General features: G+C 37.2%; 1 protein-coding gene across 21 annotated transcripts in view; it reads right to left on the minus strand.

Moving 5' to 3' along the window:
• MYO3A (myosin IIIA) overlaps window positions 1–23959 on the minus strand; it is a 218021-nt gene that overhangs the window by 80305 nt on the left and 113757 nt on the right. For 14 of the 21 annotated variants that reach the window (XR_011433841.1, XR_011433842.1, XM_023632356.2 and 11 more), the window contains 3 exons: window positions 8910–9036; window positions 4619–4829; window positions 1663–1810 (listed from right to left, as the gene is read on the minus strand). Coding sequence is in view for 18 of the 21 variants with exons in the window: in XM_023632356.2 (XP_023488124.2) it covers window positions 1663–1810; window positions 4619–4829; window positions 8910–9036 (486 nt within the window). In the remaining 3 variants the exon portion in view is untranslated. Of the gene's footprint in view, window positions 1–1662; window positions 1811–4618; window positions 4830–8909; window positions 9037–23959 lie in introns of those variants that run through there. The other 7 variants (XM_070254779.1, XM_070254771.1, XM_023632351.2 and 4 more) reach the window with 2 other exon arrangements.

Below are 23959 nucleotides of genomic sequence, written 5' to 3' on the forward strand. Positions count from 1 at the left end.
CACTATCAGGGAAATGCAAATCAAAACTACAATGAGATATCACCTCGCTCCAGTCAGAATGGCTAAAATTAACAAAACAGGAAACAACAAATGTTGGAGAGGATGTGGAGAGAAGGGAACCCTCACACACTGCTGGTGGGAGTGCAAACTAGTGCAGCCACTATGGAAAACAGAATGGAATTTCCTCAGAAAGCTAAGGAAGAACTACCATATGATCCAGCTATTCCACTGCTGGGTATTTATCCAATGAACATGAAAACGCAAATGCATAAAGATACTTGCACCCCTATGTTCACTGCAGCATTATTCACAATAGCCAAGACATGGAAGCAACCTAGGTGCTCATCAAGTGACAAATGGATAAAGAAGATGTGGTATATATACACAATGGAATACTACTCAGCCATAAGAAACAATGAAATCCAGCCATTTGTGACAGCATGGATGGACCTTGAGGGTATTATGCTAAGCGAAATAAGTCAGAGGGAGAAAGTCAAATACCATATGATCTCACTCATAAACAGAAGGTAAAAACAAAAACAAACAATCACATAGAGACAGAGATTGGATTGGTGGTCACCAGAGGGGAAGGTGGGAGGGAGGAGGGTAAAGGGGTGATTAGGCACATGTGTGTGGTGATGGATGGCAATTAGTCTCCAGCTGGTGAATATGTAATCTATACAGAAATCAAATTATAAGGATGTACACCTGAATTTTATACAATGTTATAAACCAATGTTACCGCAATTTAAAAAAATGAAAATTTAAAAAATAAACTAAAAGAACTACCCAGCTAAAAAAAAAGATCCTGAGGTAGATGAGAATTGTGCAAAGATAAAATCTTACATTTATGTTCTTTTTCTGGCCTAAGGAATGTCAAGATATATATGTTTTCTTTTGTGACCACTGTTTTCAAAATGCAATTTCAAAGTGAATTCTCAATATGCCTAAATATTTTGAATCAAAAGAGGTTCATGTACCTCTTATTTATCTCAAATGTACATGAAAACTTCAGTTCTAATCAGTAAACACAAAACAATTTAACATTATTTAAAAGAGAGAAATCACATATTGAATGATATAAAATACGAGTCTTTTGAACTCGATAAAATTTAAATAATTTTAATACTACAGTTTTGCCAAATGCATCTCAAGAAAGTCTTATTTGTGAAGCTGACTCATAAATACACATTGTACTCTGACAAAATTACCATTTCATGGCATTTGTATCAGACCCATTATCTTTTGTTCTGTTGCCTAGTTACCGGAATTCTGAAGTTTAATGCATTTTAGATGGATATTTAAATTTCAAACAGAATTTCAGCTATGCAGCCTACAGAAAAAGAAACATGTGGACACATCTGCTTATTAAATTCCCAAAGGGAACTTCTTTGCTTGCAAGGGCTCAGACTTGCTAAGGTCTGGAGAAAGGTGCATCGATTTTTGATGGAGGACATTCAACATCACATATCAAGACACACTAAATTCATACTAGTTTTTTGGTTTGCTTTTGTCTTTACTATGGGCATGGAAAAAAGAAAACCTTTTCTTTGTCTTTATAAAATGTTTAAGGCTTTCAGTCTATGATTTAGGTCCTGCTTCATGAGTTCAGTTGTGCATATAACACACCCACGCATGCATCTTTACAGTATCTCAACTTACCTGTTCCCACGCGAACACGTGTTGGTTGAAATAATACTGAATTTGTTCATTTGCAATGTTAATGCACAGCTGCTCAAAGGAATTTTTTTTGAAATTTTCAAAGCCAAATATATCCAGAATGCCAATGCTCAGTTCATCACCATTCCTGCTGGAAAAATTAGAGGCATTATTTTGAGTTCTTATTTATTTTTTTAAGAGGTATGTAAAGCAGGGCGTCTCAGAGCATGCTTTTGTGATTTAGATAAGAAACGACTACTAGGACATAGAGGGAAAATTTTCTTAATTGAAAAATTTCCTTCCATAGAACATAAAGTAGGTAGCATCGATTTTAATATGTAAACAGTACAATATTTTCCTCCTACTAGACAAACTACTCCTACACTATTTTATAGACTTAAACAAAAGAAACTTTTTTCGTATGGGTTTGTGAGCACAAGATCACAGCTCTGAGTGAGTTATGAATCACAGAGAAAACATGGCTGGCACTCAGAACTTAGAGAAAACATGTTCAAGAAAAACCATACCAGAGAAGCAAAAACTCGATGAAAGAGTGTATTTAGTCTTTCATTTTAGGATGACAACTAAAACATCTTGCTAAAAATATTTACTTATTTTAAAGAATCATTATTTATTTTTGGATTATTCATTCACAATTTTTAAATATAGAATAAGTGGTTACCTGGAGAAAGATATAAATATATGTGAATTTATTTTATAATTAAATACTGTAAAATACAATTAGATACTATTTTACAATTAAATATTCCAAGAGAAGGATGCTCTCCACATTGGGAAGAATTGACTGAATTCAGAATGCAGAGTTACAGAACACTTTGAATATGTGACAGGAGAGACAAAAGAAAAGCTATCCTAATATTTCTGAAAATTCCTATTTTGAATAGTAAGTATAATTCTATGTGGTTATATGAGGAAAAATGTCTAGTTAAAATTTATGTGGTTTAGTCAAAATGGTTATTCTTTTACAATCTTTGTGCCACAGGATCCCACTGAGATAGACGTTTAGCTCGTATAATAACGTGTTAGAGCCAGGAGGACCTTCGCGATGATTTACTTCAGGGATTCTTAAATTGTTTCTGTTAATGGGCTTCAAGGGGTCTGGAACCATAACTGTGTGCAATATTCTGGTGAGTATGTAGTGACATATCCATTTTATATTTTGGAGTGAAGGACATTGTTTTCAAGAGATTCTTAAAAGGCTCCAGGATACCCACCAACAATTAAGACCACTGACTTGTCATTCCATGTCCTTATTTAATAGCTGAGGGGGAAGAGATGCAGAGAAATGCAATCACCTGCCCAGGGTCACACAAGTTGGTGGCAAAGCCTCGCATAGAACATAAGCCCCCCAGAATCTTAGTGTAAATCTTGACAGATTGAACTAAACTATTTCAACGGTCTTGTTTTAGTTTTTTAAAGTTTCTATAAAAAATTTTAAAATCTGGGCCTGGCCCTGTGGCTTAGTGGCTAAGTTCACAGGCTCCACTTCGGTGGCCTGGGGTTTGTGGGTTCAGATCCTGAGCACGGACCTACACCACTCACCAAGCTATGCTGTGGTGGCAGCAACTCACATCCAGAATAGAGGAAGACTGGGGAGGATGTTAGCTCAGGGACAATCTTCCTCAAGCAAAAAGGGGAAGACTGGCAACAAATGTCAGCTTAGAGCCAATCTTCCTCACTGAAAAAAAAAACAAGAACCTAAGATTTGGATACTTTTCATTAGCGTGTGCAAAGGCAAGTTACCGTGTAACATGTAGGCTATCGTGGAATTTTCCACAGATCACTAGTTTAGAAGACATGTCCTTCTGGGTACCATTTAATACTAAACATGCAGATGATAGCTAACAAAATGAGGTCAAATCTCTGAGCAACTTGCTTACATTCTGTGGAATATACAGATATTGAAAAATTTTTGAATTTTTCCATTTTCATCTGAAAGGCTGGCATCCTTTAGATGGCCACACATGAGCATACAGACTATTGTGACCATCAAATCATAATGGGCAAATTGGATTATGATTTGCAGATCCAGTCAGATGGGGTGCAGTTCAGCAGGGAGGTGAAGAAGCAATTTTGAGGATAATTTTGACTGGATAATACACAACGTGATATGTATTTTAGTGAAAAAATAAAGAGTTCCATGCCTGAAATGTGTATTAAATGATCTTTTAATGCTAGCAAGCAAGTGTGAATGAGGCGATCTTAAGGTAGGCATCTATCTTGTTTTTTCATATACAAATTTCTAAAGAATATAATTTATGACAGAGCGAAACTTAAGATGTAAATCTAAGGACTTATATTTACGCACAATCCCTGACATATAGAGAGCACTGAGTCAACCGTGGCTGTGATGACCTTTATCTCTAAGATGAGGTGATAGGCAGGGCATAGACTTACAGTCAGATAACATTATTGCTCAAATCCTGGATCTGCCATTTACTAGTTATTTAGAGCATTTCTGAACCAAATTTCATTGGGGTCGTAAAACCCACCCTTATGGGATTGTAGTGAGAGTTAAAATATTAAAAAAAGTTTTCCTTTGGCTTCAAGATTTAATTCAAACTCTCAGAACAAAAACAAAGAACAGCTGAATTAACCTTTTATACAAGTATAAAATGGTAACTGCTGCATAGCACACCTTCTGATTAAAAGACACATAAATTGATAGTAAGATATCACATTAGAAATTCACTTTCTATTATGTTTATTAATGTTGCTACGGTATTTATGTTCCAGCAATTTAAACATTTTAGAGCTGTTTGGCACAAGGAAGTGGTACTATTAGGAAATAAAGCAGATCTACTGAAATTAACTTTGATCATTAAATGATACCAATTGGAAACATCTTCAAAGGGACTTGGATACAAATCAGTAAATTAGAGAAGAGATTTATATCATCTGACATCTGGGGAAAAAAAGTTTCTATAAAAATGTTTACCTTGGTGATGTGTCATGCTTCAACAAGCTGTTAATGCGATTGACTATCCAACTGAAGAGACGGCCATATAAAGTTTTAGCCATAGCATCTCTGACGTCAGTAGCTTTTTCTACAGTGTTGGGTCGTATGATGGTTTCTCCTCTAGTGACCACACAGTGGGAGGTGAGCGCCTCCTGTAGCTCATCTGCCTGAATGCAAAGCAAAGAAGCAGCTAAAAAATAAACAGATGTGTTAGAAGAAATGAAAATGTCTTAATTCACCTTCTTCAAATGACATGAAATAAATATGTGAAGATTTTATAATGTAAAAATAAGTTACTATTCAATCGTGGTCCTATGTCTCTTCTTGGTTATTTTTCTCTGCTTATCTTGACTGGTCAAACACAGGCTGCTGCATAAGATAGCACAGCCCAGACCACACTGGCTGCCAGAGGGAGGCATTTGCACAAGTGCATGGCTGTTTATGTGATGCAAACGTCACTTCACTGAATTATGTCAAATAATTTAGAAACACAATGAATAGATTTGGTATAAGTTGGACATTATATACACATTTTGAACATGTAGAAAACTACTGGATGGTTGCCTAGACTTCAGAAATATACCCAAGCAAATGTATTTTAAGTACCTTCTACGATATATAACCAAAGAGCATAAACTTATCTTGACATTCACATACCTTTCATCGCACTACTTTTCAGTTACATATTTCAATTACCAAATTTTGTTAAAACCTGATGCCTGAACAAACATTTATTTAATTTTGATGACAATTTATTGAATATTTATTTATTTTATAATATTTAATATTTAGGATTTATTTAATATTTAATGATGATTAAATATCATGAGGAATTTAAAATTAATAATTCTTAACCTCAGTGAAAAAAACCTCATTTTTGAATATAATAAACATCTTTAACCCAAACTATGACATGACAGGCTAATTTTTCAAATTAGCTGTTCTCCTTTTCAAATACTTTGAACATTTTGAATTTACTTTCAGCATTTGGGACATGACACTTCTTGGTCATGTGGCGAAGATTACTAAACCTTATTTAAACAAAATATTTCCTCACATCGTAGAGGGAACATAGGTTCACTGCAGAAATCTCACCTTCGAAGTTAACATTCTGCATTTCCGTCTTCTAGGTATGTTTACGGAGATTATCCGCACTTATATTTTATCTTAAAATAACATCTTAAGCATTTCTCATTTTGTTGAATATTGTTTGTAAGTATAATTTTAATTTGGTGCATAATATTCTGACATAGCATAATATAGCAATAATTTTTAAAATTTTGAATGTTTAGGTTGTTTCCACATGCTCATAATTACAAAGAATGCTGGGATAAATATTTTAGGCATGAATCTGTGTTCTTGTTTTGTACTATTTTATTAGCATAGAGTGCCTAAATTCAGCAATTGGTTCAAAGCATATAAACATATTCAAGCCTTTTGATATACACTATTTAGCTATCTTCCAAAACTCTGAACCAATTACACTCCTATCAACCAAAAGAAAGACCAACAATTTTAATGTAATTTCATGCACACCAGGGATTATTATTTTTAAAAATGGCCCATTTGATAGGAAAAAACGTCCCCTTTCAATTTACTTTTAATTGATTCCTAGTGAAGCTGAATATTTTCTTTTTTTCATATTTTCATTGCTGATTTGTGGTTCTTAATTTGTAAACTGCCTTTTCCCATTGATATATGTTCATCTTTTCCTAATCGATTTACAACAGCTCTTTACAGCTTAAAGAGAAAAAGGCTTTAATAGATATGTTGTAACTATTTTCCCTCATTTTTCATTCGCATTGCAAGTTCATTTATTTTTCTCTTTTTAGTATGAAGGCGTTTTAATTTTTATGTAGTCAAATATCCATTTTTAAAAATCACTTCTGCTTTTGGTTTTCTGCACATAAAGTCCTTCAAGTCTTTTCTCATCTCAGGATTATATAAATGCATTTTGTCTTGTACTTTTATGATTTTTTTCTTTTGCATTTAAAGTGATATATGTTTGGAATTCATTTTGGTATATGGTGTATGAGAAGGACTCAAATTTCCCCTCCCGCAGTGGTTAGCCAGTTGGTGGTCACTACAACACTGATTTCCTAGTGATTTGTAATGCCATTTCTGGTAATTCTTCTTGGATCTATTTCTGAACGGTGTCTCCCATTAAGTATGTCTGTTTCTATTCCCACATTATTCATTTGACGTATATTTATTGAATGCCTACTACATGCAAGGCATTTTATTTGGGAATATATTGCTAAGTATAACACTTTGTAATACAAAGTTCTAGTCTTGATGCTCTTTATCCAGAAGGAATGGGAAGCTAATCAAGAAATTTAAGTGGGAAGATAGAGGGGGAGGAGAGGGAAGAGAAGACATTGGGGGTAGAGGGGGAAAGGAGAGGGAGAGGACGGGGCATGGTGGGGGCCATGGGGGAGAGAGCGACGGTGACAGGGAGAGGGAGATTAAGAGAACTCATTGATACGTGCACTACGTGGTTTCTGAACGAACTGTGGAGAAATGGCCTGAAAAAGTTCAAGAATTGATGTGGAATGAACAACTCAGAGGCCACTTCCTTCAGGTGAGAGGTGATGTTGCCCCGGATGAGAATGACGATGATGGAGATAAGGAGAAGCAGTCAGATTTGACAGCTATTTACAGGATAGAACGGACAGAACTGGTGCTTGGTTGAGACAATGTACCTGTAAAACTATCTGGAAACATAGCCTTGGTGTGGAGATAATTCCTTGTAACTTTATATATAATTTTAATGAAAATTAGTAAAATTTCTATTTTCCATGAGTAGTTTATTCCAGAAAGTGCTTTAATTAATTTTAACTATATTCATATTCACATTAATCTTTTGTGACCTATATGACTGTCTCCTGTTATACAGAAATAGGTTCTCAATCATAAAAATCACGTTTTAGTTTGGTTGGTTCTAAATATAGTCATATCTACAACATCTCTATTGCAACTCATTCTGTTGGTTATTGATAACTCTTTTTTTTTTTTTTTTTTTGAGGAAGATTAGCCTGGAGCTAACTGCTGCCAATCCTTCTCTTTTCGCTGAGGAAGACTGGCCCTGAGCTAACATCCATGCCCATCTTCCTCTACTTAACACGTGGGACGCCTACCACAACATGGCGTGCCAAGCAGCGCCATGTCTGCACCCGGGATCTGAACCAGCGAACCCCAGGCCGCTGAAGCAGAACGTGTGCACTTAACTGCTGCGCCACTGGGCCAGCTCCAGATAATTCGTTTATTTATGACCAGATGGTGAGATTTGAACCTTATCACTGGAATTTTCTGGCTATTCCTTCCACTTTTGATACCCTAATATCTTTTGCCAATTAACGTTTTTATCTATGGAAAATCAGAAGACGTTTCCAAGTACATGCCAATCACTATATGCCACCCTCAGACACTAGTTCTGCTGTATTACCAAGCTGGTTCCAGAGACACAGTGGGATGGAGCTGATCGGAATCTGGGGACAGGTCTACACCAGGATGGTGTGGCATTTGGCACTATCAAATTACCCTAGAACATCTCATTCTATTCTTAAGTATAAATCAGAAAAAAATATATATAAATGAAAATTTATATTATGATTCACTATGTTATGAATGAAACATAGTAAATTTGGAATTATGGGGTATATGCTGATATTAAAAATAAAAAATAAAGTACTCTCTAAATAAAAAAAGCTATGCCACTGAAAGATAACAGTAGGAAAGCTTAATTTATTGGAATAATGCATCAAACTCTGCTAGTATGAGAAAATTGACTTGAAGCCAATATCATGATGCACTTTTCTTGTGTAGAAAATGATTGTAAAATTAATCAACCCAGGATGACTGTGTGTAAAAAATCCATCCAGTGAGATAATAAATATACAGGTCTTCATTACATATAAAATGATATAGATGCTAAATCTACAAGATAACTTCAGCTCTTCTTCAGATGTTTACTAAATTTTAATTATATTTCCTGTGTTTTTACACTGAAATGTAAATAGCTCCTAAAATAGTCATGAAAACCCAGTCATTAGAAATGCTTTCCACAGTAATGAGTTAATTTGTAGGCATAAAGATCTGTTTTTAAGTAGTGGACTTCAAAAACTTCATTTTACAGAAATCAAATCCGAATATTCCTTTTAAAGATTTCATCTAATTGCAATTGCTTGCAATTATCCTCATGTAACACTTCCAGTACGTCGTTAGACTTTTTTTAAGAGTTCAGTTTGGAATGGAAGACAATAAAACTCACAGTTCTCCAGAGCTGCGTGATTGGAAATATGGCTCTTATCAATCTGGTGTTCAGTTGCCACCGAAGAAAATTCAATGTTTCCAACGTTCAAGATCGCAGCGAGTACACTGTACACACTTCCAAGTTGCTGAAACACACCATAGAGACCTTAGCATCCCTCTGCCTGTGAGCGTAGCAAGGCAGGGACCAGGGCTGGGGAAGAGTTCTCAGGCCTCAGCATAAGGTCACCCGCAGACTTCAATGTCTGCCTGAGACCCAATGAGGCACGGATCCACGTAGACTTGACCTCATTAGCTATTTTAATCACAGAGAGGAGCATGGCACGTGTTATCCAGTGAGCACTTAAAAATATTTTATGAATGTAAATATGAATAAAAAGTAGAAATGAGGAGCTCCCCTCAGAAGTAGGAATATCTAATTCATTAGTCCATACAAAAATCTATCCAAGTGAAACCTAACTTCAGAACTTAATGTGCTCATTTCCCTATGCTCATTTGCCTTGAGGTCATCTTAAAAGTGAGGTTATATGTGTGGCTGAAGGGGAGTTAAGGAAGAAAAAGCATGAGAACTTTGGACTACAGCTTAGAGTTTATGCTGGTTATTACTTCATTACTTCTTTACATAAAGTCCTAAATAAGACACATCAAAAATATATTCAGAAATATATATAGACATATATATATATGCTGCATTTATTCTAGCCCAGCTCCTACACCTAACAAAAATGATTATTCCATCCATTCCAACACTCCAAATCAAGATAAAAGCTGGATATGAAAAAAATCTTCAAGAGTATTTATTTATTCATATATAACATATATAAATATATATCAAATAAATATATAAGTAAATATACTTGTTGAATGAATATATATGTAAATATCTTTGCACATAACATATATAAATATATATTTAAATATATTTGTTGAATGAATATATCTCTCTATATAACATATCTAAATATACTACATATATAAATATTTAAATAAATGTTTGTTGAATGAATATATATATGTGTGTGTATATGCATATATCTATATATTCCCTCATCCAATAAACATGTATTTTATGCCAGGCGCTGTTCTAGTCACAGGAGGTTCAGCAGCAGGCAAGACTAAAGATCCTTGTTCCCCTGGGGTTGTGCAGGCAGTGGAAGGCAGACATTAAGTAAATAAACAAATAGATAAACATAACATTTTCAGGGGAAAAAAAGGGGCTATGAAGCAAATATAGCAGAGAGGCGCAATGGAGAGTGACTGGAAAAGCTTTTCCACTTTGGGAGGTCAGGGAAGGCTGCCCTCTGAGGAGGGAACACCGAAGGAGGAGGGGCGTGAGCCAGGAAAAGAAGTGGAATCAGACTATTCCAGGCAGAGGGAACAGTAAGGGCAAGGGCCTGCCCTGAGGAAGAAGGAAGGTCAGAGCGGGCCAGAGGATGGTGAGTAAAGAGGTGATGCGAGAAGGAGTCGGAGAGCTGAGCATGAGCAAGATCAGCCAGGCCCTCTGGACCACGATAAAGAGTTTAGATTTCATTCTAATCGCCATGGTAAGCCACTAGAGATTTCAAGGCATTACATCATTTGTTATATTGTAAACTGGTGAGTCTGGCTACTACGGAGAAATGAATGGATTGGGAGCCAGACGGAAAAGTGGAATAGTCAGGAAGGTACTTCCATGGTCCAGGTGAGAGACAATGGCGGCTTGGATTAGAACAGCAAATGATGGAGATGGAAAGAAATAGATGGATTGGGGCATATTTTGGAAGTAGAACAACAGATATGACGATGGGCTGGATGTGAATCATTTTTCTAAGAAAATCCTCCGGGTACAGAATTTCCATTTATAATATGCATAACTGGCAAAGAAGCAACCAGCGGGGGCTTTTGTGGCAGGTGGAGAAATGAATACAGATCTGACATCCTGCTCTGTTTTTCTCGAGGAAACTACAGGCCTTACAGATAATCTACACCAAGAACATTCCTTTAAATAGGTTGTTGAAAACGGTGTTCCTTCAAAACTTTGTGTGTTTGTCAGTTGCAGACCAGAAAGATCAGGTATATAAGTTCCAAAGTTGTATTTTTAACAGGATTTAGAGATTCACTCCAGAGACTCCTATGCTGAATCAATCAGCATTTAATTCTTATTCGAATGTTTATGAGAATGACTGCACAATCTTTCTTGACTGTGGGGCTCTCCCTGCTATTCTGTAATTATAATATATTCATTTGGATTAAAGCTGGAGGCTCAGAAGACAGCGAATCAGGGCCCTGGCTCAGTCTGGCATCGCTGCTAGACTGACGGGCCTCAAAGGGCCTGACCTCAGGCACAGGTAGGGTCTTGACCGAACACTTGGATTCTTCATGGTACAAAGACTAATTTCTGCTGCCAGTCCTCCCCAAGGAGTCCAAAGAAATTTTTTGTTTGATGGTTAGCAATAACAAGTGAAATACTATTTTTCCATTTTACATATAAAGCCACCAGGGCATAAAGCAATCTAACGACTTTCCATCAACTTTGAATGAACTGAGATTTGCATCCTGGCTCCCAGCTCATAGAATGCGCTGCCCCCTTCCACTGGAGAAGAAGAGTGGCTTACAGGAAAAAGGTGCTCTCCAGAGTCTGGAAGACAGTCACAATTCCCTCCACCTCCTCCACTTCCTGCTGTAGCTTTGTCTGCACTTGAGGAGGCTGGACTGCTGTGGCTCTTGCAATGTTTTCGAGGACAAACACAGTTTTGGTTTGCTGAAGAGTCAGACTTTCACTGTTCTGATATCAGGCTCAAATCTACTCCACTGTTGCTCAGCTCCCGTGCCTTCACTCCAGGCTGATCTGCCATGCAGACAGCAACCTAGCACTGTGTGTATGGAGCAAGGCCATTTCTCTCTCCACACTGAGTTAATCTGCCCAAGGCAAAACGATTCTGTTAGAAAGACTCTTTCTCCTCCGAAAGTTTACTGCACTGTACCTCTTACTCAACCATGCATCCACCCATTCATTGATTCATGCATCATCTGTTAACTATTAAATGCTATGTGAAGTACTGTGGATATATCAGTAAATAATAATCTCTGCTTTCAAGGATTTTACAGGCTCTTGGAACCAAAGGGCATGGATCATTTTCCATAAAGATCATGTCTATGCATTTTTATTTTCTATATTTTATTATAATTTTTTAATTTGTAAACTTTATTTTTAGAGCAGTTTTAGGTTCACAGCAAAGCTGAGTGGGAAGTATAGAGTTCCCACATCTCCCTGCCCCCACACACACAGCCTCTCCCACTATCAATGTCTTGCACCAGAGCGGTACATTTGTTACAATCGACGAACCTACACTGACACATTATCACCCAAAATCCATCGTTTACATTAGGGTTCATTCTTGGTGTTGGACTTTCTTTGACTTTGGACAAATGTGCAATGACATGTATCCACTGTTGTAACATCATAAGGTAGTTTCCCTGCTCTAAAAGTCCTCTGTGCTCCGCCTGTCCATCCCTCCTTCCCTCAACCTCTAGCAACCACTGATATTTTTACTGTTTCCAACATTCTGTCTTTTCCAGAATGTCTATGGATGGAATCATCCAGTATGCAGCCTTTTCAGATTCACTTCTTAGTGTTTAATTAGTAACATGCTTCTAAGATTCCTCCATGTCTTTTCATGGCTTGATAGCTCACTTCTTTTTAGCGCTGAATAATATCCCATTGTCTGGATGTACCACAGTTTATTAATCTACTCATCTCCTGAAAGACATCTTGGTTGCTTCAAGTTTGGGCAATTATGAATACAGCTGCTGCTGACATCCATGCACAGGTTTTTGTGTGGACATAAATTTCCAACTCCTTTGGGTAAATACCAAGGACCTTGATCACAGGATCATATGGTAAGAGAGTGAGAACTCTACATGGAGAGTGCCATGTGAAGAATGATGAGGATGAAGGCTGCCCCAGGGAGAAAAAGCCCAAGGCATCCTGCCCTACATACCTATATAGATCATCCTCTGGGAAGCATAGGACATCCTGATCTGATCCGATCTGATTCTTATCCAAAGTTATAGGATCACCTGATAACCAGACCCCACCTGCACTGATAGCATTTTAATGACTGTTTTACATGATCTTTCTTTTGTCTTGTAAAGATATAACTCACAGACCTATGTCTTATAAATTTAGCCCTACCCTCAACCCATTGCAGCTCTTCACTGCCCATGGGTCCTGTCCCCATGCTACTCCATGCTATTCTCTGAATAAAGAAGCACTACCACCAGACCTTGAGAGTGCAAGAAATCTTTCTTTGGACTCTTCGACTCATCGAGGACGCATCAAAGAAGACAGAAATCAAGGTGATGCATCTTCAATTCAAGGAGCACCATCGACTGCCAGGGAACCACCAAAAACTAGGAGTGAGGCATGGAACAGATTCTCCCTCACAGCCCTCAGAAGGAACTAACCTTGTCTCAGACTTCTAATCTCTAGAACTGTGAGGAATTAAATTTCTCTTAAGTCACCCAGTGTGTGGTACTTTGTTAGGGCAGTCCTAGCAAATGAACACAGTACGAGAGCTTTTATGTTAAATTTATGAATAAGATGTGTAATCTTGGGACAATCAATGTGTTTATTCTTAAATGTTTAAAACCTTTAAGATAATATTAGAGACATAGCAAAAACTCTGACAGTCTTGTGACTTAAATTTAATTGCTTATTTGAGAATATACTTATGATTTTAATTTGAAAGCATAACATAATTCGATTGCAAATTGTATTCAAGTGTATAACTTGACCTACTACATTAATAATTTTGAATTATTAGATTTTCAGGGCTAATAAGTTTAAGTGCATAAAAAGATTTCGTTAAATGATTAGAAAGTTTATAAAGTGCTTATCCGTACTTGTAAGCCTGCTTTGTCAGTCATTTGGAGTTTTTAAAAGACTGAGACATCCTAAATTTTTATATAGGTTCAGTTGTTTGAAAGAATTTAATTAATTATGTCTGTTTAGGGCAACTTAAGTTTATATTTATGAGTTAAGTAAAGAAAGTTGCCTGAAAGTTGTTTCTATTCTTATACAAAGACCAAGAGTCACAAATTGAATAAAAAGATGTGGCAAGAGAATGAGGCGACAAGCCACAGATTGGGAGAAAATATTTGCAAAAGACACATCTGATAAAGGATTGTTATCTAAAATAAACAAAGAACTCTTAAAACTCGACAATAAAAAAGGGGCCAAAGATCTTAACATACACCTCACCAAAAGAAGATACATAGATGGCAAATAAGCATATGAAAACATGCTCCACATCATATGTTATCATGGAAATGCAAATTAAAACAACCATGAGATATCACCACACATCTCTTAGAATGGCCAAAATCCAAAGCACTGGCAACACCAAGTGCTGACGAGGATGTGGAGCAACAGAAACTCTCATTCATCACTGATGGGAAAGCAAACTGGAACAGCCAATTTGAAAGACAGTGTGGTGGTTTCTTTCAAAATTAAACATACTCTTACCATATATCCAGCAACTGAGATTCTTGGTATTTAACCAAAGGAATTGGAAACTTATGTCCACACAGAAACCTGTGTATGGATGTTGGTAGCAGTCTTACTCATAATTGCCAAAACTCGAAGGAACCAAAATGTCCTTCAGAGGGTGAGTGGATAAATAAACTGTGGTCCATCCAGATAATGGAATGTTATTCAGTGCTGAAAATAAGTGAGCTATAAAACCATGAAAAGACACGCAGGAATCTTAAATCATATTATTAAGTGAAAGAAGCCAATCTGAAAAGGCTACATAGTGTGATTCCAACTATATGACATTCTGGAAAAGACAAAACCATGGAGACAGTAAAAAAGATCAGCGGTGGCCAGAGGTTAGAGGGGAGGCAGGGATGAACAGAAGAGCATAGAGGATTTTTAGGCCAGTGAAACTACTCTGTATGATATTATGACAGTGGATACAGGTCAGTGCACATTTGTCCAAAGTCAAAGGAAGTACAACACCAAGAGTCAACCCTAATGTCAACTACGTTAGGTGATAATGATGTGCCAGTGGAGGTTCAGCAATTGTAACACAAGTACTGTTCAGGTGCAAGATGTTGATAGGTGGGGAAGCTATGCATGGGTGTGGGCAGGGGGTACACAAGAACTCTGTACTTTCCACCCAATTTTGCTGTGAACCTAAAAGTGCTATAAAAAATGAAATCTTAAAAAAAAATGTGTAAGCAGAACTTAAAAGCTTAAGGAAAAAACTACGTACTTGGCTACAAAATCATTAATATATTGATTTAACTATCAAAAACATACCTTCTTTGAACATTAAAAACAACTAACAGGAGAACCGCCCATTCTTAGTTTTATGTCTATCCATCAGGATCAGGGTCATATTCCAACTCACAAACATCATCATGCACGTGCTCAGCCCGTGGTGTTATGCTCTAACTAGTCTCTTTGCCTCTGGTCTTGCCGCTGTCCAACCCATCTTCCACACAGCTGTCACAGTGATCTTTCTAGCAGGCGAATCAGATCATCTTCTGTCCCAATTAACATCCTTCAGAGGCCCCTGCTCCTTTAAGGATGAAGTTGTAGCTCCTTACCAAGTTACGCAGAGAAGAAGGTTCTGCATCTTCTGGTGTCTGCCTGCCTCTCCATCTTCATTTCCAGCTACTTTTCTCTCATATGTTTTTCAGCCAGCTAAACTCCTCGTAGGTTCCCAAGAACTCCACATTATTTCACACTTTAGTTTAGTTCCAGCTCATTCTCTTCTTTTCCTCATTCTGCACACACAATCTCTTCATAAAACCTTTCAGTGACCAATCACGAGAGTTCATGTTTCTGTAACATTCTCTGTTTGTGATCATGGAATTGATGACATTTTCTTGAAATTCTATCAGGTTATAAACTCACTGATGATAGAGGCTATGCCTAATTCAGATCTCTAATTTCTAGCACAAGACCTGGTACAAAGCTGGCACTCCATAAATGCTTGTCAAAATGTTTCCTTTTGCATCAGTCAAGCGACAGTAAAAATTCCTTCACTTTGAAAACAATCTCTCTCTTATTTGTCCTGAAGTCTTGTGATCTGTGGCTCACAGTTTCTGCTTATCTCCCTCAGAATTTTATTTTTTAACTCTAAATGCCCTCTTCTTCTGGTCCCAGGCTTTGCATCCTGAGTTAGTAGTCAGATTCTTCCTAAAGCCAACAAACTCCTCTAAGTGGTAGAGCCTTGTGGTTGGAAAATGCGCGATCCCCGTTTCTCTGATTTTGTTCTGGAATTAGAAGCTACAGCCCAGGCTGTGTAGATTGAGTTTGGTGCAGGGTCCTTTTGGTGACATGCATCAAGTCCTTTCTTAGAGCCTCAGCCCATACTTGTTTCCTACTTGAAACCCATTTGAGAGAGGGGTGAGGAAGGGAACAATGCCTGGATCTCAAAGTAGGGGGATCATCATGGACCATGAGAAGGTGACACCAGCCCAGGCTGGGGGATGTGGCACTACCCTGTCTTGTCCTGGGAGAGTCAAGATGCTGCTGCCGCCATTGAGAAAGGACAGAGAAGGCAGGATGGGGAGGAGCAGGCTGGGTGAGTACCATAGGACAGGATGCTATCAGAACCAACATACCAGGCAAATAGGAACTGATGGGCAAAAAGGAAGCGCTCTGCAATCAGCATCTGCAGTTGTTTGTATATGAGGGATACTAACATGTTCTCTATGCTTAGGTTGATTTTTGCAGACAAATCAATAAAATAATATGAACAATTTGCAAAGATTAGAATGAAATTAAATGGCCTTCAATTTTAGTTATAAAATAATAGATAGTGAGAGTAGGAAGCAACTCAGAAATAAACCACCCCTCTGCCCTCCTTACACTGATAAAGAAACTTAGACCAGAGAGGTTTAGTTATTGATCTAAAGATACACAGCTAGCGACAAACAGTGCCAAAGGACTTCAACCCACTTTAACCCAGATCCTGACTTGCTAGTACTCAATTATTTTTATTTTAACTAGCTGGCTTCCTTGCGTCTGTTATTCCGTTCAAGTCATCTGCGTTGGCTGAATTATGACATTCTAGAATTGTAACTTATTTTGTACCTTTTGAATGAAGACAATTAGGTATTGAATTATTATTTTTAAATTATTATCAAATGACTCACTAAAAGAGACTTCTATGCCCCTCCCATCCTGACAAAAACCAATTTTAAAAATGAAATACTTCACAGCCATTCAACACTTTGTGTGATGCTTTGAAATACTTACACATTTCTTTCACAAACATTATTTGACCACAACCAAAGTCATAACTGATAGCCCAAAGAAAATGCACTAGATGGTGATTTCAGACTATCATAAGAAATGTAAGCAAAATTAAAGCAGAAGAAATGGCATTCTCTTCTTGGACATATGACATAAGACTGTATAAAAAGAAACAAAAATTCCTGCCATGACACGGTAAAAACTGCCTCTAAATGGCTTGAATCATAAAACTACTGATCATTTATTTTAAAACCACGGCAGGAAAATGGCTTAGGAAACCATATGTTTTGAAAGTTTTTAGAGTTTTCCATTCTGTGTTATTTTAAGAGAATATCTGATTTTGATTTGCCTGTCAATTTGCCTGAATTACAAATGTAAAAGTGAATTATAAACCCTAGGAATGTTTAAAGGGACTCATATACTGTGGGTACTGTCAACATGAATCAGAGAAAGATAAGGGCAGAGGAAGACAGAGAAAGAGAGACTATATTGGACAGTTGCCAAAATCGTGCTGCAGTCACCTGCAAAGGCAGCAAGCTGTGCTTAGAGGATGTGAGATTCATGCTACCTAACTTGATACTGAAAGTTGCCTCTTTCCAAAGGGAATTGAAGCAGTTGCTGACAAAGGACGTAGCCAAGAAAGCCAGTGAGATAGCACTAAAAAAAAAAAAAAAATCAAAAGTGGGAAAAAAGGAAGTAAACATCCACTTGGTTTAATTCTACTGTTTCCAAACCAGGACACTCTGCCATGTTAACTTTCTGAGTCTCTGCTTTTAGATGGGAGACCACCACATCCCGGAGAGTCACCTTGAACCAGATTAAAAGTCTTCATAACATTATTTAGCAGTGATTGTGGTTCGGCTCCAGAAACAGATATTTTCCTTTATCCTAAGCTGTATGTTTGAATGTCCCATAAACACTGAGTATGTTTAGGTTTGGAATATACAGTTTTAACTAAATGAATTATATTTGTCAGTAGATGCTAACTGCAAGACTGGTTTCATTTTAATGTCACTAAACATTGCTCTACCAAGCAAGAGAAAGGAGTTACAACATTGTGTCTATTGAGTGGAACTTAGAAGTAAACAAAACAATTAAAAATGATTCCCTGCTTCTAAGATGGTAACCTCTGGGGGCAGGAAATTGGTAGGAAGAAGATCAGCTCTTCTGATGACAAAAAGCAGGGAAACGAGCTACAGAAGAGGTCCAGCTCCTGGTCAGAAGCAGGAGCGACTTGCTTGGTATACAACATCCTTCCAGTTTGGAGGATGCTCTGAGATCCAATTACCTTATCCTGTTTTCCTCTAACCAGGCAACCAACAGACCCTGACCACAGCCCAAAGGAGCATCTACCACTAGCAACATTCACCTTATGACCAAGGATTGGAGAAAAGGGAGGAAGCTAGTTTTTCTTTATTCACTGTACCCCCAAATAACTTGGCTTCTGCTTTAAGAACCAGGATATCCCCTGGTTAAATCAACTTGTCTCCACAGGTACAAGCTGTGGGTGAGGGCAGTGTTAGGGAGAGACTAGGGAGGAAAAGTGATGCAGTAGAAGGGGAGGAGCCAGATTTGAATCTGAATTTTGGCGGGCGGAAGTGAGGAAGATGCACCCGGAAGTAGCCACACCCAGGAAAGGACTGGGGTCAGAGCAGAGTTAGGGTTACACCAATCAGTATCGTGTCAACCAGAGCAGCAAACATCCTATTTTTATTCCTGATGCAGTGAACATAGGATTTGTATTTGCTGAAACACGCAGGGGAGGACAAGATTTTGGTCCTTTGAGCCAGAATGAGAGCAAAAGACCCAAGTGGTCACCTATGATGCTTGGGACATCAGAATTAGAGCATAAGAATGGGGTTATATTTGGAACAGGGTGGTGTGTGGAATCTCCTGGAGTGTCTGCCATAGCTTGCATGTCTGCAATCTCTGGGTGGTGGTCATATGTCACCTGGAACATGGCTGACACTCACACCTTCTGAGTCAGGGACTTTCTCTCCCAGGGCTGAATCAATTACAAACACATTTATTTCACTAGTAATAAAAATATTTATTTTATTAGGAAATGTGTTAGGGTCATTTCTGACTCCAGACGTTACAGTTCAGACACCGTTCCCAAGAGGTAGTCAAGGTAAGGTTAACAGCACGGTTTTCAGCATGATAGGATGTCCACCATCCAGACCTCATGACAAGTACGAGGGTGCACACCATTCTACTCTTTACATGAAATATCCACAATAAATTCTATCGGCTTAGTAATCTCTCAATTGTTCAAGTCCTATTCAGTCTCATCATTTTTCTCCCCACTATCTAGCAAAGGATGTTATTAGCCAAGCAAATTCTCCTGTCCTCACACGTCAATCCAGTCACCCCGTCAACCTTTGCTGCTGCTTTTTTTTCCTTTTGTGAGGGGAGAGTAGGGGAATGAGTTGGCTACTTTAAGAACCAGGCATCCATCTCACGAGTAGAAAGTTCTTCTCAGGAAAATACTACAGCTAAGAGCAAAGTCTGTCAGCTTCCCCCAAAACCTTCAGAAATCCTATCAAATAAGGGACTCTTTGCTCTATCTAAAAGATATTTAATGCATCAGCAGAGAGAAGGTCTCCAATCATATCCTTTCTGCCTGGAGACCACAGAACCATTGAGTTTCCTGATGGGAGCTACAATTCAGTAGTTATAGAATGGACAGCCTGAGCTGTAAGCCCAAAGTTCCAGGGAGGGTCCATGAATCTATGGAGAGAATGCGTCATTCAGAAATGAAGATGGTCAAGTTGGAGATGCTACTTCTAATTCAAAAAGTTACTCAACTTCAGCTTAAGACTTCCTGTGAGGAAAGAATTTGCCTAAGGATGCATCAACCTTGGTTTGTCATTGACTTTACAGTGTTGCTTCCCTCTTGTCAACATAATTCACAGTATTCTGGCAAAAACTGAGAACTCTTTGGGGAAGTCATAGTAATAATTCCGGCCCCAAGAGGAGTTATTTCTCCTCAGAGGATCCTGAAAACAGCCTGCCAGGTTCCCTATGGCTCCTCAACCTCTCACCCACCTCTCCCTACAACCAGTTAATTCATCTAGACACAGAGTAGCAATGTTTATTCAGAACTCCAGGAGGAACTCTAAATTCCGGGGCTGTAGCCAGAATGGGGGGAATCTCCCCATCAAATCCGAATTCCTCTTAGATATGGGGAAAGGTCACACCGGAAATTTCTAAAAGTAGAAATGTTTCCTGATAGGCAAAGATTACTCTGGATTTATCTAAACCTCCTCTGAAGGTAGGGCCCTAATTTCAAAGTCAAAAGAAAAGTCATTTATCTGTCATTCTTCTCCAACCTCACCCAGTAGGCAGAGATCACACTTCATTCCCTAGCGTCAAGGTCTGGAGAACATCCTCCCCACAGGCTGCAGCAAGGACACCCAAGGAAGAGCCGAAGGGTTTCTAAGAGAAAGCAAGACAGCAGTACTCAGTAGTAAGGTCTGGTAGTTTCAGATTTGGAGAAAATGCACTGAACAGCAAACTTTTCCCTATGTCAAGAACAGGTACATCTTTGCAAATATTATTTTATGGCAAGTAAAACAATCAATAGACTAAAGGTTATTGTTGACAGCCTTTCATTTTAGAAGAGAGTCAACTTTGCCTTAAAAACGTGTGACAAAGTGATTAGATTCAATAACTTCACTGCACATAATTTGAATAATTTTTGTGAAGTTTCACTTCTATCAGCATCTCTACATTTTATATCCTGCTGATAAAATTTTCCAAATTTTTAGAGAATTAGGTTTTATTTTTAGTTCAAGCTCTTAGGAGAAATCCGATAACTCAAGGAATCCCAGAAAACTTCTTAAACAGACACAATAACTTTTAAAGCTGCAGGAGTGTCATTTATGAAAACGAAATTAAAATTCAACAGATTACATATGACTTTCCTGAAAGAGTTCATCTAAAAGCTGGCTTCACAGTCACTGTGAAGTATTCTTATATCACAGGATTGAGTCAACACAGCAAACAGGAAACTGCTAAGAGCAGAGTCTGAAAGCTTCTTTAAAAGCCTATTAAACAAGATACTTTGTTAAAAAAAAATACAACCTCCGGCACAGAGAGAAATCTTTATTACTCAGAGATAAATTTATAGCCTTAAATGCCTTCATTATTAAACAAGAAAAATGAAGAAATAGACAACCCAAGTGTTCCCGTTAAGAAAAAACTCAAAAGAAACTGAATGTCTAAATTAATAAAAATAGAAAAATAAAATTGAAATCAATAAAACAGATAATTAAAAAATATATAGGCTGGGTAAATATATCCAACAACTGTTGTTTTGTTTTTGTTTTTAAGATTGAAAACTCCCTTGTAAGCCCAATTAAAGATAAAAGAGAACAAAGCCAAAAAATATGTGAATAGAATGGGAAAGCAAACACAGTCAGAGACACAGGATAAATAAAAAGCACTATAAGAAAATTTATCAATCAAATCTATGGCATCAGATTTGATGATAGTTTCTTAGCAAAATACAGATAACCCAAAAAGCAAAGAAAAATTTGAATAGATAATTTACATAGAAGAATCAGAAAGGTGATTAAAGATCCAAAAAGGCCCCAGGACCAGAGGCACACACAGCTGTTTTACATAATCGTTAAGTTTTAAACACCAGCGTTCTCCATCTTCTCTAATGATAAGAATCACCTGTTGTGCTTGTAAAAGGCACAAATGACGAGATCTCTTCCTGGAAATTCTTATAGAGGAGGTCTGGTGAGAACCCAGGTAACTAAGTCCAGGTGCTTTAAATCTTCAGGGAACATTGGGAACTGATTTTAACTCTGATTTAAACTCTTATAGCCCAAAGTAAAAAGATTTTAAAAAGCTCCCTAGAATAACTTTAATACTCAAATCTGATAAGGATATGAAAGAAAACTGAAACAACAAATAAGTCTCATTGATGAATATAGATGAAAAATATCAAAATAAAACACTAGCACACAGGAAACAGAAATTTGACAAAACACAAATGCAGTTTGACTACATTGGATTATTCTGGAAATGTAAGGATATTTAAATATTAAGGTCACCAATGTAATAAGAGATACCAACAAATTGATTTAGAAAAAATTATATCAATAGATGATGAAAAGATATTTGATAAAATTCAGCAGGATTCCTAACAACAATCCTAAGCAAAGCAATAAAAGGAAGTTATTTAATTATGATAAATGCTCTTTATTACAAATAAGAGCAAACACTAAAACCACTTCACTTAAAATCAGAAACCAGACAGGGAGGCGAGCTATAATCATTATTACTTAATATCGACTTATACTCTGTCTTAGATGCTCTAAGTACACAAAAGAAAAAGAAAGGGCTGACATATCGCAGAAAAAAAGGGTAAAACTATTCTTTTTGCTGATGACATGATTGTATATTTAGAAAACCTTACCAACGGAAAAAATATTCCATTTAGAATAACACCAAAAACCATAACATAGTTAGAAAGAAATCTAAAAATAAAGCTTACATTCTAGAGGAGTAAAACTATAAATTATTATCAAAAACTGAAATAACATCTAAATAAATGGAAAGGCATATCATGATTTGGGATGAGAAGACATAATATCACAAAAATGACAAGACACCTCAAATTAATAAATAAATTTAATACAATTCTAATTGGAATTCCAACTGGGGTTCTGAGAATTGAATAAATTGATCCTAAAGTTTATCTGGACAAAGGCCAGATAAGAGCTAAGAAAAGTATGGAAAAGAAGAAAGTGAGAGTAGGACTTGCCTCACTAGGTAGGATGCCTCACTAGAAAAACACAGTATCAAAACACTGTAATCAAGTCAACAGAATACTGGAATAGAAATAGAAACGCAGACTGGTGGATGAAACAGAGATAGCAGGAACAGATTGCATGTTATACAAGGCCTTCATATATGATAAGTCAGCCAGTGGGAAAAGGGTATGGTATCCAGTCACAGTGATGGCACGGCTGCCTCTCCATCTAGAAGAGAACAAAAGTGGTCCCCCATTTGTACTATATAAAAAGTAGATTTCAAATGGATTAAAGACAAATATATTTTTTAAAACTTTCAAGAAAATCTAGGAGACTACGTGTACAACGAGAGACAAGGGAAAACTTTTTAACCAAGACCAAAAAGCCAGATGATAGAAACAAAAAGATAAACTTGTTTGAATACACAAAAATGGAAAACACATTTTTGTATGGTAAAACATATGATAAAAGTAAGTCATGAACAAGCCATACAACTGGAAATATTTATAACACAGATGATAAGGTCCGCCATATTCAATGAGCACTTACAAATTGACAGAAAGCACAGAAATAATTCAATAAAAAGAAGCAACACAAATAAATACACAATTCACAAAAAAGCAAACCCAAGTAGCCAGCAAACAAATGGAAAGACATTCAAATTCACTATTAGTCAGGGATATGCAAACTTGAAATGAAATATTACTTTCACCCATCAGACTAGTGAATATTGCAAAAGCTACAATGCATTTCTGGCAGAGAAGGGGCAAAAAGGGTACTTGTATACATTTCTGGTGGAAATGGGAAGCATTACAGAATTGTTGGAAGGCAATCTTGCAATTCATATTCAAATTTAAAATACATATACCCTTTGATTCAGCAATCCCACTAGTAGGGACCTATCCCAAAGAAATAAAAGCATCAGTAAACAGAGACATATTTTGACTTTGCTCCTGGTGACAAAGGCCTGGAAACATTAATAGTTGTATGCCCAGTCATGGCTGAATGGCTGAATAAATTATGGTAGTACAC

This window comes from Equus caballus, chromosome 29 (genome assembly GCF_041296265.1).
Source record: "Equus caballus isolate H_3958 breed thoroughbred chromosome 29, TB-T2T, whole genome shotgun sequence".
In the NCBI taxonomy this organism is placed as follows: domain Eukaryota; kingdom Metazoa; phylum Chordata; class Mammalia; order Perissodactyla; family Equidae; genus Equus; species Equus caballus.